General features: G+C 38.5%; 2 protein-coding genes across 3 annotated transcripts; one reads left to right on the forward strand and one right to left on the reverse strand.

Moving 5' to 3' along the window:
• Nucleotides 1-5,741: 5,741 nt before the first annotated feature.
• Mos (Mos oncogene) lies at nt 5,742-7,517 on the forward strand. The gene is made up of 5 exons (XM_065313629.1): nt 5,742-6,206; nt 6,266-6,491; nt 6,551-6,942; nt 6,995-7,150; nt 7,213-7,517. Exons 3-5 carry the CDS (start codon nt 6,586-6,588, stop codon nt 7,366-7,368), a joined length of 669 nt encoding a protein of 222 aa, XP_065169701.1. The 5' UTR covers nt 5,742-6,206; nt 6,266-6,491; nt 6,551-6,585; the 3' UTR covers nt 7,369-7,517.
• Nucleotides 7,518-10,616: 3,099 nt separating this feature from the next.
• On the reverse strand, nt 10,617-12,764 carry LOC135801349 (barH-like 1 homeobox protein). Of its 2 annotated transcripts, none has more exons than XM_065314804.1 (3): nt 11,889-12,764; nt 11,069-11,369; nt 10,617-10,994 (listed from the first exon to the last, which is right to left on the reverse strand). In XM_065314804.1, the coding sequence occupies exons 1-3, from the start codon at nt 12,022-12,024 to the stop codon at nt 10,766-10,768; spliced, it is 666 nt and encodes a 221-aa protein (XP_065170876.1). In that variant the 5' UTR covers nt 12,025-12,764; the 3' UTR covers nt 10,617-10,765. The 2 variants fall into 2 exon arrangements, with proteins under 2 accessions (XP_065170876.1, XP_065170875.1); XM_065314803.1 differs by having other exon boundaries at nt 11,069-11,372.
• Nucleotides 12,765-13,855: the final 1,091 nt, after the last annotated feature.

A 13,855-nucleotide genomic window follows, 5' to 3' on the forward strand; every position in this document is an offset into this window, starting at 1 on the left:
TGCGGCAACTACCAAATACCCTTATCCGCATTACAGCCATCAAATAAAACTCGTCCCATTAGCACGACAAGCAACTATACAAATCAGAGACAACTCTGCAAAATTTCAATAGCAGTCGTGAGGCGATAAAATGTACAATACAATGTAAACTCTTGATTACTTTTTTAATAATAGACAAGACTGCTGGTAGCCAACCGATTATCCTCGGGCAAATACTTGGCGCAGTATTCACCAAAAACTAAAATTAAATCACATTTAAATACAGTAATACTAAAACGGTCAGATAAACATGTTCACAATAATAACAAGATATCGTTCCAACTCGACCTAAGCAAAGACTCACGCGTGTGAATTGTAGACCAATGCAACAATGCAATGCAACGCGAATAGGTTAATTAAATTAAAGAAAGTCTGCCCTTTACCGTTCTTTCTCGGCTTCCACGCAGAACGTTGTCCATGTTTCAATCCTTTGTCCAAATAATATCACAATGTTACAAGACGTTGCATGCTACCTGTATCTCGCGAACGTGCAGTGTAAACAAAGTTGATAGCACGCGGCCATCTTGCAATTCGCACAATGAACGCAAAGAAAATTAACGATTTTGTAATAAAACACTAAACACGTTAGTAATGGTTAAATGTAGTCGAAGAACATACATAATCTGAAACGACGAATAACAATACGCGATAATCCTGCGCGCACGCCGCAATAAAACGCGCACTATTTGCAACGAACAAGGTCGCATGTAGGAAGGCCAACTCAGTCGCAATAAAAAGTTTCAAACCAACCGCAAAAATCACTTGCTTTAAATTAAAGTAAAATTAAGGATATTCCATAGGTATTGTCAAATTGCATATTGAGACTATATGGCCACTTGCGACGGTACTAAATGTATTATAATATACAAAATCAAAGAAATACGATAAGTATTGTCATATACACCTATTGAAACCGTAATACCACGTGCCCCAATACGAATTATATGCAAATAAATTATGTTTATTATAATAAACAAACGATAAAAATATGACAATTCTTGTTACAACCAAAAATAACTGACACAAACACTGGTCTGCATACTGCTAGATATATAATAATGGAATCTTTATAAAACCTGACCTGGTTAAAAGCTAAATTTTAAAGGTAAAGGTGCAATCATATTAATTGAAATATCATAAATCATTCCCGAGACCTTGAGCGCGAATTGCATTCGACACGTTACCTGCAAACAAAAATGAAGATGCAAAGATCGTGTAACGGGTTGCATGCCGAAAATCCTGTAGTAAACAAATACAAACCGACGGAGAAATTAATTCCGCATCTTTAGAAGCTGCGCTGTAGTTACTGAACAGCTTAGATCGCGTGCAACTCCGAAAAAATTCAAACATTTTACGACAAAAGGGGGAATATCGATAAATTACCCTTTTATGCAAATTATCGTCGGGTGCATACAGTGCCCTGAACACGAGTCACTTCCACGGTTAGCCTCGTAAGCTGCCCTGAACACGAGTGACTTCTACCGCTAGCCTCGTAAGGTGCCCTGAACACGAGTCACTTTTATCGATAGCCTCGTAAGGTGCCTTGAACACGAGTCACTTCTACCGCTAGTCTCGTAAGGTGCCCTGAATCGAGTCACATCTTCCGCTAGCCACGTAAGGTGCCCTGAACACGATTCACTAATACCGCTTGCCTCGTATGGTAGGGTGCCCGGAATCGGGTCACTTGTACAAACATTAGACGAAAAAAGCTAACAAAATCACCGTTTTATGCAAATTTTCGCGGGTTGCAGATCATATTCCTGCAACAAACAAATACCACTCGTCGGAGAATTTAATTCCGCATCTTTAAGTGCTACGCTTAATTTACCAAACCGTCAGGATCGAGTGCAAACCCGAAAAAATACAAACATTACACGAATAAGGCTGAAAAAATCACACTTTTATGCAAATTTTCGCGGGTTGCAGGTAGAATTTCTGCAACAAACAAATACCACTCGACGGAGAATTTAATTCCGCATCTTTAGGTGCAACTCTGAATTTACGGAACTGCCAGGAACGCGTGCAAACCCGAAAAATACAAACATTACACGAATAAGGCTGAAAACATCACCCTTTTATGTAAATTTTGCGGGTTGCAGGTAGAATTCCTGCATCAGACAAATCCCACTCGACGAAGAATTTAATTCCGCATATTTAGGTTTTACGCTTAATTTACTAAACCGCCGGGATCGCGTGCAAAACCGAACAAATACAAACATTACACGAATAAAGCTGAAAAAATCACACTTTTATGCAAATTTTCGCGGGTTTCAGGTAGAATTTCTGCAACAAACAAATACCACTCGACGGAGAATTTAATTCCGCATCTTTAGATGCAATTCTGAATTTACGGAACTGCCAGGATCGCGTACAAACCCGAAAAAATACAAACATTACACGAATAATGCTGAAAAAATCACACTTATATGCAAATTTTCGCGGGTTGCAGGTCGAATTTCTGCATCAAATATATACAACCCGCAGGATAATTAAATTCCGCATCTCTAGACGCTGGGCTGAATTTACTAAACTGCCAGGATCGCGTACAAACCCGAAAAAATACAAACATTTAACGAAAAAGGCTGAAAAAATCACCCTTTTATGCAAAATTTCGCGGGTTGCAGGTCGAATTCCTGCAACAAACAATTACCGCTCGACGGAGAATTTAATTCCGCATCTTTAGATGCTGCGCTGAATATACTGAACCGTCAGGATCGCGTGCAAACCCAATAAAATACAAATATTACATAAAAAAGGCTGAAAAAATCACCCTTTTATGCAAACTTTCGCAGGTTGCAGGTTGAATTCCAGCAACAAATAAATAGAACCCGACGGAGAATTTAACTCCGCATCTCTAAACGCCGCGATGAAGTTATTGAGCCGCACGGTCGCGTGCAAACCCAAAAACTACAAACATTACGAGAACACGAGTAAGGCTGAAAAAATCAACCTTTTATGCAAATTTTCGCGGGTTGCAGGTCGAATTCCTGCAACAAACAAATACCACCCGACTGAGAATTTAATTTTGCATCTTCAGACGCTGCGCTGAATTTTCAGTCACGCCAGTATCGCGTGCAAGCCCGAAAAAATATAAACATTATACGAATAAGGCTGAAAAATCAACCTTTTCTTAAAATACAGAAATAACTAAAAAATCACCAAGGGATCGCGAGATATGACCAATTTTCCACGGCAAGTTTCGAAAAATGCAAAAAAAGACAAATTTTAGCGGCTATTTTGAGGCAGTTACAACCGAATTTCGCGGGAGTTCAGGGCTAAATTTTAAATTGAACTCTTGCACTATCATAAAATAAAGAAAAACTAAAAAATAACCAAGGGATCGTGAGATATGAACGATTTTCCACGGCAAGTTTCGAAAAAGCAAAAAATGGCAAACGTTAACGGTCATTTTGAGGCAGTTACAACCGAATTTCGCGGGAGTTCAGGAGTGCATCTTAAATATGAACTCTTGCACGATCATAAAATACAGAAATAACTAAAAAATCGTCAAGGGATCGCGAGATATGACCAATTTTCCACGGCAAGTTTCGAAAAACGCGAAAAGGGCAAAATTTTGCGGCTTTTGGACAGAATTACATCTTTAAGAACGCCTCTTACGCTAACAGAATTCGTTATATATTATGTTAATTATTGTATTAAGTAGCACTCCGAACAAACGAGACGACTCGCGCGAAATACCAGTGCGTCTGAATGCCGAGCAAGCAACGACGCGGCACGTTATGATAAGACCGTACCCCAAAACCGGCGCGCCGATGGCACGCGACGACGGCTCGCAACCTTGGGCGCGAATTGCAATAGGCAAGTACATGTGATCAAAACTAAACAAGAATACGCTGCATGCGATACACGAACGCAGAAAAACAATATAAATCTATTTCGCAATTTTTAGTTCATGCTAGCCCCATCTGTAACTGATGCAGTACTCTCCCAATTTATAATATGAAACTTAAAATAAAAACAAATTTTTCTAAACTTTCATAAACCTTTCAATGGGAAGAAAACGAATTATCCTTAGCATTTATTGCTTATAAATTATTTTCGACCTGTCTTATTTTTCCAAATTTGAATACCTTATAGAGAGAATTTCCCCTAGATTAAGAATTTTCAATCCGTTCCCATCTATCTCTCCTAATATCCGAAATAAATGCAATTAAAAAACGAGAGTACAACACTTGCGCTTTTGTAAGCAAATAAAAGACTAAAGAGTTAAATCTGAGATGTATCAACAAAGCACGCGAATACTTTGTGTCTTTGCAACACGCGATGAAATGCGATAAAAACAACCTACGTGAATACAAACTAATATTCTACAAAGAAAATAAAACGAAAAATTGAACTGAATTGTCGCAAACGTCTGGATCAACTAAAGACCGGCACAAAACTCGCTACAGTCCACGGATAGTGCATGTCGTAGCCAAGCAAGAAGCAACACTTTATGATAAGAAAGCAAGAGATACGCAAAGACGGTGCGCCAACCAGGCGTAAGCAAGCACGAACAGGTTAATTAAAATAAAGAAAGTCTGCACTTTACCTTTCTTTCTCAGCTTCTTCCCAGAACGTAGCCCGAGTTCCAATCCATTGTCAACATAATATCACAACAAACGTTGCAAGATGTTGCACACTACCTGTATCGCGGGCGTGAAGTGTAAACAAGTTGATTGCACGCGGCCATCTTGCATTACGCACAACAAACGCAAAGAAAATTAACGATGATTTTGTATATTCGACACCCGATTATTTACTAATATAACACTAAGCACGACAATAATGACTAAATGCAGTTGTTGAACAATCAAAATGAACGCGATTTACCGAATTATAAATTCAAAATAAAATGATAACGGTCGCGAGAAACACGCCTGATTCAACCAACGACCCGTACAAACCTGCACTGAGAACAGCACGCAGCGGCGCAGCGCAATCAGCAACTGCGCACAAAACACGCGATAATGCTGCGTGCACGCCGCAATAAAACGCGCACTATTCGCAATAAACAAGGTCGCATGCAGGCTGGCCAACTCAAGAAATGCAACTAGAAAACTTGTTTAGTGTTATTTAGCGTTATTTTTGGTTAAATATTTATTAAATCTACAATAAAAAAATATAATTACAATTTACATAGAACTATACAAAGAAATCAAGTCTACTTGCAATTGACACAGAATAGGACTATATCAGCAAAACACCGAGCGATAGTCAACGAAAAATATGGCAATAAATCGAATTTAATACTCACGAAAAAATCGCAAGCCGCGATTAGCCACTGCATGGCATGGCTCCGAGGCAGACGCATGTAGTTAGACGTGCGAAGTTCCCCACGGAGAAAACGAGTTTGGCACTAACGTAGATAAAAGCGCCGAGAAGACAGCAAAAACAGTTCTAGTATACGAGGACAAGCAAACTATATTAACGTAGATAATAGTTAGAATGAATCGAACACATAAATAGTCGACATACTAGCGACGACACACGATTAAAAGGTGAACCAAAGAGTGCCAACATAGTAGCCTCTATTAAATATACAGAGCATAAATGCTGCCCTCTAGCAAGTAGTTTCCTAAACATTTTATTCTCAACAAACCTAGAAATCTATAACGATCGCTTCAATATGTTTTTTGAATTCCTTTATGCGTTGGATCTAATTCAATTTAGTTAATTGCATAATTTTAATAATGATCTCATTCTGATACGTCGTAATTTTGTTTGCCAAATGTCCCAAAAATCATTAAATCATTGTAATTTACACTCACGTAACTTGCGCAATGATATAATTGCCGTATTATTGCTATTTTAAACCAAAAATTGTCTCTTACATCAAAATAAGTGTTTCATGGAGATTTGTTAAAAATAGAACTCTTTTCTGTAGCATATTCACATTTGAATTTATCTGTTTTGATCACCGTGACACTTTCGTGACACCTGAAAACACTGTTGTGAATAGACAAACCTATAACGTGTATTCCAAGAGAAACAATACAAATGGGAACGCCACTTAATTCCATGCGACTTCTAATCACTCCTACTTCAAGAGGAAGGACTAGGCTGAGCCCGCAAATATCTCCAATGGCAATCTTATCTCGTAATACTCTATCACTTTCGAAATCACCATTTGTGTCTACAAGAAAGAAAACAAACCCCACACCAAAGTAAGTTCTCTTCTAACTTCTCAACACAATCAATTAAATTAAAACGTATTTAAAATTAGAGCCAGAAAGAAGTTAGAATACTCCCATCGGTCCCCAAAAATACCTCAACACCTAGCTTAACTATAAACGGTATAACCGAATCACCTATAAAGAAAGCTAAACATGTTCTGAATGTCAACACACCGAATAAAAACGAAATCTTAAAAAGTGGCTTAAATTGTCTTGGAGAATTAAACATCCTAGGAAGAGGAACATTTGGAGTTGTTGTAAGAGGTACATACGCAGGTAAATAACAAAAAATAAATAAAAATATTTATATAAATCCAACTAAAAATATCCATCAGGCAAAGATGTTGCAGTGAAAGTAGTCAAAACAAAGATGATCACGAACGAAAAAAACGCTCTAATGTTAGATCATGTAAATATAGTGAAAACAATCGATGTGATCGTCAGAAACGAGCAACATTCAATCATCGTTATGGAATACCTCCCAGATTCGCAGGTACTTCAATCAATCATAGACAACGAAAAGATCCAGCTTAAGTTTAGTGACATCGTTAAGTGCACTTTGGATATCACAGCTGGTCTGAAGTATATCCACGCACAAAATTTACTACATTTGGATTTGAAGCCTGGTAATGTGCTGGTCACAAAGGGCATTTGCAAAATTTGTGATTTTGGTAGTTCACGGTTTAATTTTAATCCAAACGATGTACAAAGCAACCATATATTTGAGGTAAGATGAATAGCATACCAAAAAATTAAAAAAATCTAATTTGTGATTTAAGGGTAATACTGTTCAATATACCGCACCTGAAATTCTTATTGGAAAAGAAGCAAATCAATCCAGTGATACATATTCCTTAGGAATCCTCATGTGGCAATTGCGGTATCGCGAAAATCCGTTCAAAAGTTTAGAAAATCGAGACACAATTATCTATAATGTGAGTGTAGCCAAACATAAGTATAATATATAAATACTAATGAAATGCACACACATGAATAGGTTGTTAAATATGGCCTGCGACCACGTGCCGAGTCTCGAGATGAGATTCAAGATGATTTTAGTCAATTGTATCAGTCCTGTTGGAGTTTGGAGCCCACATTGCGACCAACACTTGAAAGCGTCGAAACGCAACTTGGTAAACGTTGCCATCAATAACGTAATCAGTTATTGTTGAATTTAGTTAATTTTAGTATTTATTTTATTTGTATATGAATGTAATTGATGTGTAATTATATAAACTGTGGATATTTCCGGTCGGCGTCACATGAAATGCCCGCTGATTGGCAAACAACTAGGACTTGAAATTAGCCTCTTTAGAATTGCGCTCGCAAACACCTTTTATCCTTTTATCAACGATCCGTCTCGAAATGGCAAATGTCCAATTACATTTGTGCCGCAAGCGGTATACATCACTTATTCATTATTCATGACATTTAATGCGTCGCCGCCGCTGTGCTCGATGCTTGGCGTTTTGGATTATGCGCCGCCACACGCGCAAAACGTGCCATTTCTGAACGTTAACAAGCCCCGGATTGCGGCGTATCCACCAATCTTCTTCGCCTAATACAACAGCGCTCCCGGGTGCAACCCCCTGTTATTCCCATCCGGTCTATCTAACTGTGCGAACGCGCTCAGAAGTTTACCCTCTAGTTATGCGACAATTAACATATCATTTGAGTATTCTGTACGCTCAAGCGTTTCGAGGATTTCTGCTGTGTTTACAGTCAGCGGGAGACGGAACGAATAATGGTTCTTGATTGGGAGGGTGGCTTCGTGATTTTCTACATAACCAGCTTTATGCGAAACGCCTTTGGTGCCAGAGTGTTGACTTGTTCATAACTAATTTGTCTGACAATTAACAAACATTTGCATTTATAGATGCCACTACTATACTCGTATATTAAAATCCACGTGTCATAAATCCGATGCGCATTTCGTCTGATATTATTCTATAACAGTTTCGAAAAGAAAATTAAACGAAGCACTGGTGATGTTTGTTTTGAATGTTGAATATGTAGGCTGAGTGAATAGATTTTTAATAATGCGCAGGCCTCCAGTACCTACAGCTTCGCTTTATACGCTCACCACTAAATTACTGTAATCGAAACGGAAAATCGTAATGAATACGAACGAGCTCACCGCGAATCGCATCCAATTATCGCCAGCACTCTCAAGTACCACGGGATGCAACGGCACACCCCCTCGCTGAAGTTGTGCCATCGCACTAAATTTACGTAATTTAACCTCCATTACGTCGCTATTGAGACGTTCAGATGGAAATAAGGAAAACTTCAATATCTGCATATTTTTATATAATGAAGCAAAATATTAAATATTAAACCTATTAATGATAAATAAATATATATTTCCTATTTCTATTTTTAGACTATGTTTTTCTCGCGACTTCGTCTCGGTAGTGTTTAATAAAAATGTAATTCGTTTTTATTCTCTTGTTTTAGACATAGTATGTGTCAATTCTATCAATAAGATTCGCAATTTTATTTTAAAGAAATTAATAATATAAAAAATTCAACTATTTAACGATAACTATGATAACTATGATGAATTTTTCTCGCGGTAAAAACCATCCTTGGACTTCAACAAACATTTAAAAAAAATAATTAGCCAAATTGGTCTAGGCGTTGTTGAGTTATGCGCTTACCAACACATTTTGCGATTCATTTTTATGGGTTGCAATAAACTCTGCTATGTAAAATGATTGGTTCCTACATTTTCACTGTTTGAATATGATTAGCGTTATCTATGCGCTATCTTGCCAATGCGGAACAATAGTTAACAACGCCTACATCTATTATTAATATTAAACCCATGCAATTATGAATAATATCTCCATTACCCACGATATAATTTTATTGATGAACACTCACTATTCTTTGCATTATTGAATCGAAACCACATTCGTAACTAACCAAGCAGATCCGCAACGATTGTAACAAAGCCAATTGCACCATTGAAGGAATCAAACAGCATTCACGAAACCCATCACAATCTCGAACCTGCAATTCACTTTAAACAGGAAGCAGTCGTTTGTGCCGGCCGTAACAGCCTGCGGGGGTCCAGCCTCTCTTTCGATCGCTGTATGATGATGCTTGGCGCTCTTGCCCACCAAACATGCATGGTGCGTTTTTGTATAGCAGTTGTCGATGTATAATGGTCCTTAAAAACTAGAAACGTATTGGGGCTGCTCCTTATTATAACGGACTCGTGCGGCGCTCACTCGACTTGAATTCGCCGCAATTGTCCGATCGAACACTCGAATCTCTTTTGCAATACTTCGATGCAGGAAATAATAAAATTTATCAATAAATTTAATTACAATGTCATTGTGAGTGCGCTTGGGTGTTTTATGCATTTTAAAAACTGTGAAATTTTTTTCAAGTATCAGGTGTCTATTATACATCTATACCTGGATAAAAATGCAAACCGTTGGCGCCTCTTGTATTTTTAATGATGATCCCGTGAAACCGAATCTAAGCGTGCACCCCTGTATCTTAAAACATTCATATTTTGCATTCAATTGCGAACGTGGCAAGAGAAAATAAAAAACGCACCTAGTCGAGCATCGGGCGGGCAAACGCGCACTTTTGTTCGTGGCTAGCGCTACAAACTGCACTAATTAAATATCTCATTAAGCGATCTCGCGCCGGTTTTTAATTAAGCTCAATTCAATTGCACGTACGCACACGTGTACACTCGCCGGTTTAAATAACAGTTACGCCTTGGCGTGTTTAATAAACATCGCTTCAATTCAAATTGAGAGGGATTGCCCGCAAATGGTAACAAATGTGCTTGTTATATAGAAATTAAGATTATGCGGATTATGTGCTAATAAGAGGGGTGATTTTGCTTCAATAGAATGGTCCAATTTATATCGCGAATGTTGTGGTGTTTTTAGTAGGGTAAATCTACGCACACGAAATTCGATTCATTGGGGGAACATTTTGCTCTGAGTAGGGCGATTATCATTATTCTAAAGTCCGATTGTGTGGACTTAATAAACGCTCTTGTCAATTTGCCTCAATCACTGCATAATCAACATGTTGATTGTTATTTTACAGATGATTTGCTAGGATAACTTAAATATTAAGTGTTAAATTAGAATTTCCACTTCATTGTGATTTTCACCAGCTTTGCTATCGATTTCAAAAAAATATGTTTTTAAACTTGCAACTTGTACATTTTGTATTCAAATACCATTTGCGCCCCATTTCGTATTCATATACGAAAGAATGAAACTCAGTGTTGTTGTGAACTTGTTGAACTTTGGCCGTTTGCTACTTTGAATAAATTTGTATGATAATATCGCGTTGAATGTCGACGCGCGTCATTTTCAGCGCACATTCAAAACATCTTTGACACATTCCGAGAATAAAATTCGCTAATAATTGTTTCTTTATTTTATTATACACAATAATCATAAATGTAACAAGACAACAGTTCTACTCACCTAGTACCTCACAATACATTCGAAATAAGCTTAGCTTATAGAAGCAATTTGTACAAAACGAAAATCAACGAAAAATCAATTTGATTATATTTGACATCCATGTACGTAAGTTACGTTATGAAAGATAGCGGCCGCTGCAGAGGTGAGAAACGAGCAAGGACTTTGTGCGCCATACCTCGGCAGACCTGTCTGTGGACAGCAGGATGGCACGTCCTGACCACGCAATCCGCCGCTGGAAATCAACTCCTTCTCAACTGACGCTTGATGACGCAGTTGTTCGAGTCGCAGTTGATTCTGACGCTTCCACTTTGTTCTAGATGACCATCAAAGTTAATCATCATATTTATCTAAGTACCTATATCAGTAATAATTGCGGTTATGTGCTACCTTCTATTTTGGTACCAAGTTTTCACTTGTGTTTCAGACAAATTAAGCGAATCAGCAACGTCACTCCGATCCGCGACGGAGAGATACTTCTGGCAGCGAAACTTCCGCTCGAGAAATGCAAGCTGGGCGTGGGTGAATGCCGTCCGACGGCGACGAGGCTTGCGACTCTTCGCCGTGGCATCAACAACCGCCTCCGGCCCGCCTACATTGTCATCGCCGATGCCGCCAACTCGGTAAAAACGCTCTCCATCTGTCTCGGACCCGCCACCGTCCGCATCAACACTCACATGTTCTGCATCGTCTGCTAAGTAAAAAAAAAAGAAACCACAGTGAAAATTAATTAAGCACTAAACAGCTCCAAACAAAGCTAAGATAAGAAAACAAGAGTCACTTATTGTTCGTAACTTATGTTCTTTATTGTTCACGGGCAAAACGTGAAGAAGCAAAAGTTGAAAATGCTTGATCTGTTGGAAACTGCCAGCTTAATTAATGCCAGCGGCAAATCCACCACTTGACTTCGCATCTTATTCCGCACAATGCAGCTTGTAGAGTGTGCCACCTGGTGGGTAGACGTGCGCCCATCATCTGAACGCAATCGGGGCGTTAACGACGTTAGGCAGCACACAATACAATACGGCACGCGTACGAGCGTGCACAAGTTGCATTCAACGAACGTACTCGTGTTCAAGTGTCAGATATTTGTCTCTAAAGCATTATGTTGATTTAATTAAGCAAGAGCAATACTTTAAAACAACTAAAAGCGGTTTTAATCCATAAATAAAACATGAATTACAAAAATTAATATAAAACAAAAACGTACCTTGATTTCTTGTTGAATTCAAAACATCACCGAGCAAATCACGAATTAAAAACGATTTGTGATTATCCTGCATGCTGAGTTTCATCGCTTTGTCATCAGCGCAGTTTAAGGTCGATGCCATCAAGTTGTTAAACATCCAAAATGTTAAATTTTGATTGAAAATAAACTTTTACACTTTTTTTAATATTCAGAACGCAGCCTGCCGAGTTTTCATCACAACCCCGTCGGACGACGCTTACAAGTGACCGTATAGCAAGATCCTAGCGAGAATCCTCGCGGGAGCGGCAGGAAAACAAAACGTAAACTGGCGAATCTGTGCATAAATCGACATCGGTTTCATCCCCCGGCGATGTATCATGTCGGCGTTAACGCTTGATATCCCGCAGATTATAGCGGGAAACCCCCTAATCGAGTCGCGACGCGCATCCACCAATCCGCGCGCGACGTTCTTCGCGCGCACCCTTGCAAACTCCACCCACGCCCACGCGCAATTACAGCGGTCTAACCATTCGCAAAACATCCCTTAACATGCCCTGCATCTTTTAGTCGAGTGCGGTTTGCACTTAACATCGACGCATCAATAAAATTAGGTGCACTAGATTAAATACACCAATAAAATGATAACTGCCGCGTGCATTTCTATTCTAATCAAAGTGTTTGACGGTTTGATTCATCAATGCGCATATTGTCGCCGACGTTAATCAATTGAATTACATGCGAATTGAAGCGAATTGCGCGCATCCAAACACTTAAATTGAATGTGATCTTTGACTGGACGAAACAATGCTCGTCAGTCATACGAAAAAAACAAATCAACCACAAACAGTGTCCTGTCAAGTGTGCGCGCTGAATAGCAGCAGTGTGTGTGTGTGTGTATATGTGGTGCTGCCGGTGTCGTCCATCGTTATTTATATAAGTGAGTCATGTGTATTATTGTTTTATTCGGTACGTAGTCGCGTACTTAGCTTCGGCGTGCGGCGTGTGCCGGTCGTGTCGCTGTGTCCGAATTCGAATTCGCGAATCCACAATGCGCACGTGACGTGCGAGCGCGCGCCGTGTGTGCTCCAATTTTGACGCCCACGAGATCGACGAGATTGTCGCGCAGAAATTCAAACACACGCTTAATTGCAATTCATTGCGCGCGATCGATCAACAGGTGTGTTATCAACAATGCATGTACAAAATTCGACCACGCACAGGTGAGCACCAGGCAATACATTTTCACAAATAAATTAATTTTATTTACTAATTATTTAACCGTAATAAAATCAATTTTACATACGATGATAATACTATACTTTAATCACTTATTTAATCCTCATAATTCATCGTAAAAATAAAAAATAAAAAATAAAATTTAAAAAAATCAACATGAAATCAAAAGATATGCTAGTATTTAAATTAAAATTAAGTTTTGCATGCAATGTTTGTAATGTATATAGGTGCATATTTGCGCACATTATGTCATCGCAGGTTTCACGATTGGCAACTCGCATTTCGCTTTCGGCGTTATTGCTTTGAACGGCAAAGTAAGAATGTATAGACATAGGTACACCTAAATTATTATGGCCGATAAATAAAATCTGCGCTGTGCTGGATTCAAAATATAAATATAAATTAATTTGCGTTGGTTTCAAACAGTAGGCGACAAATCGCACGTGTGCAAAAAAGAACTCAAGCAAGAATCTCTTGAGCAACCGTTTCAATAATGAGGCTTTCTGCAGTGGGTGTCTGATTGAATTGCACTCGAAATATTATTCAAATGTTCATTTAAGTGGTGACAGAGTACAAATATATCTGATAGCTAAATTAACATACCTAATAAAAAATTTGATTTAGATCAGGAGCAATTATTTTATGACGGAGACTTGAAAATTCAATTTTAGGCATTATTTAAATATATTTTATTAATATTTTTTGATGGCGGCGATTTTATACCTTTTTTCCCATTACTATTGCAGTGATAT

Source organism: Atheta coriaria, unplaced genomic scaffold, assembly GCF_025399875.1.
Source record: "Atheta coriaria isolate IRGN ID8LTWV9N9 unplaced genomic scaffold, Caltech_Dcor_3.1 hic_scaffold_10_pilon, whole genome shotgun sequence".
NCBI lineage: Eukaryota > Metazoa > Arthropoda > Insecta > Coleoptera > Staphylinidae > Dalotia > Dalotia coriaria.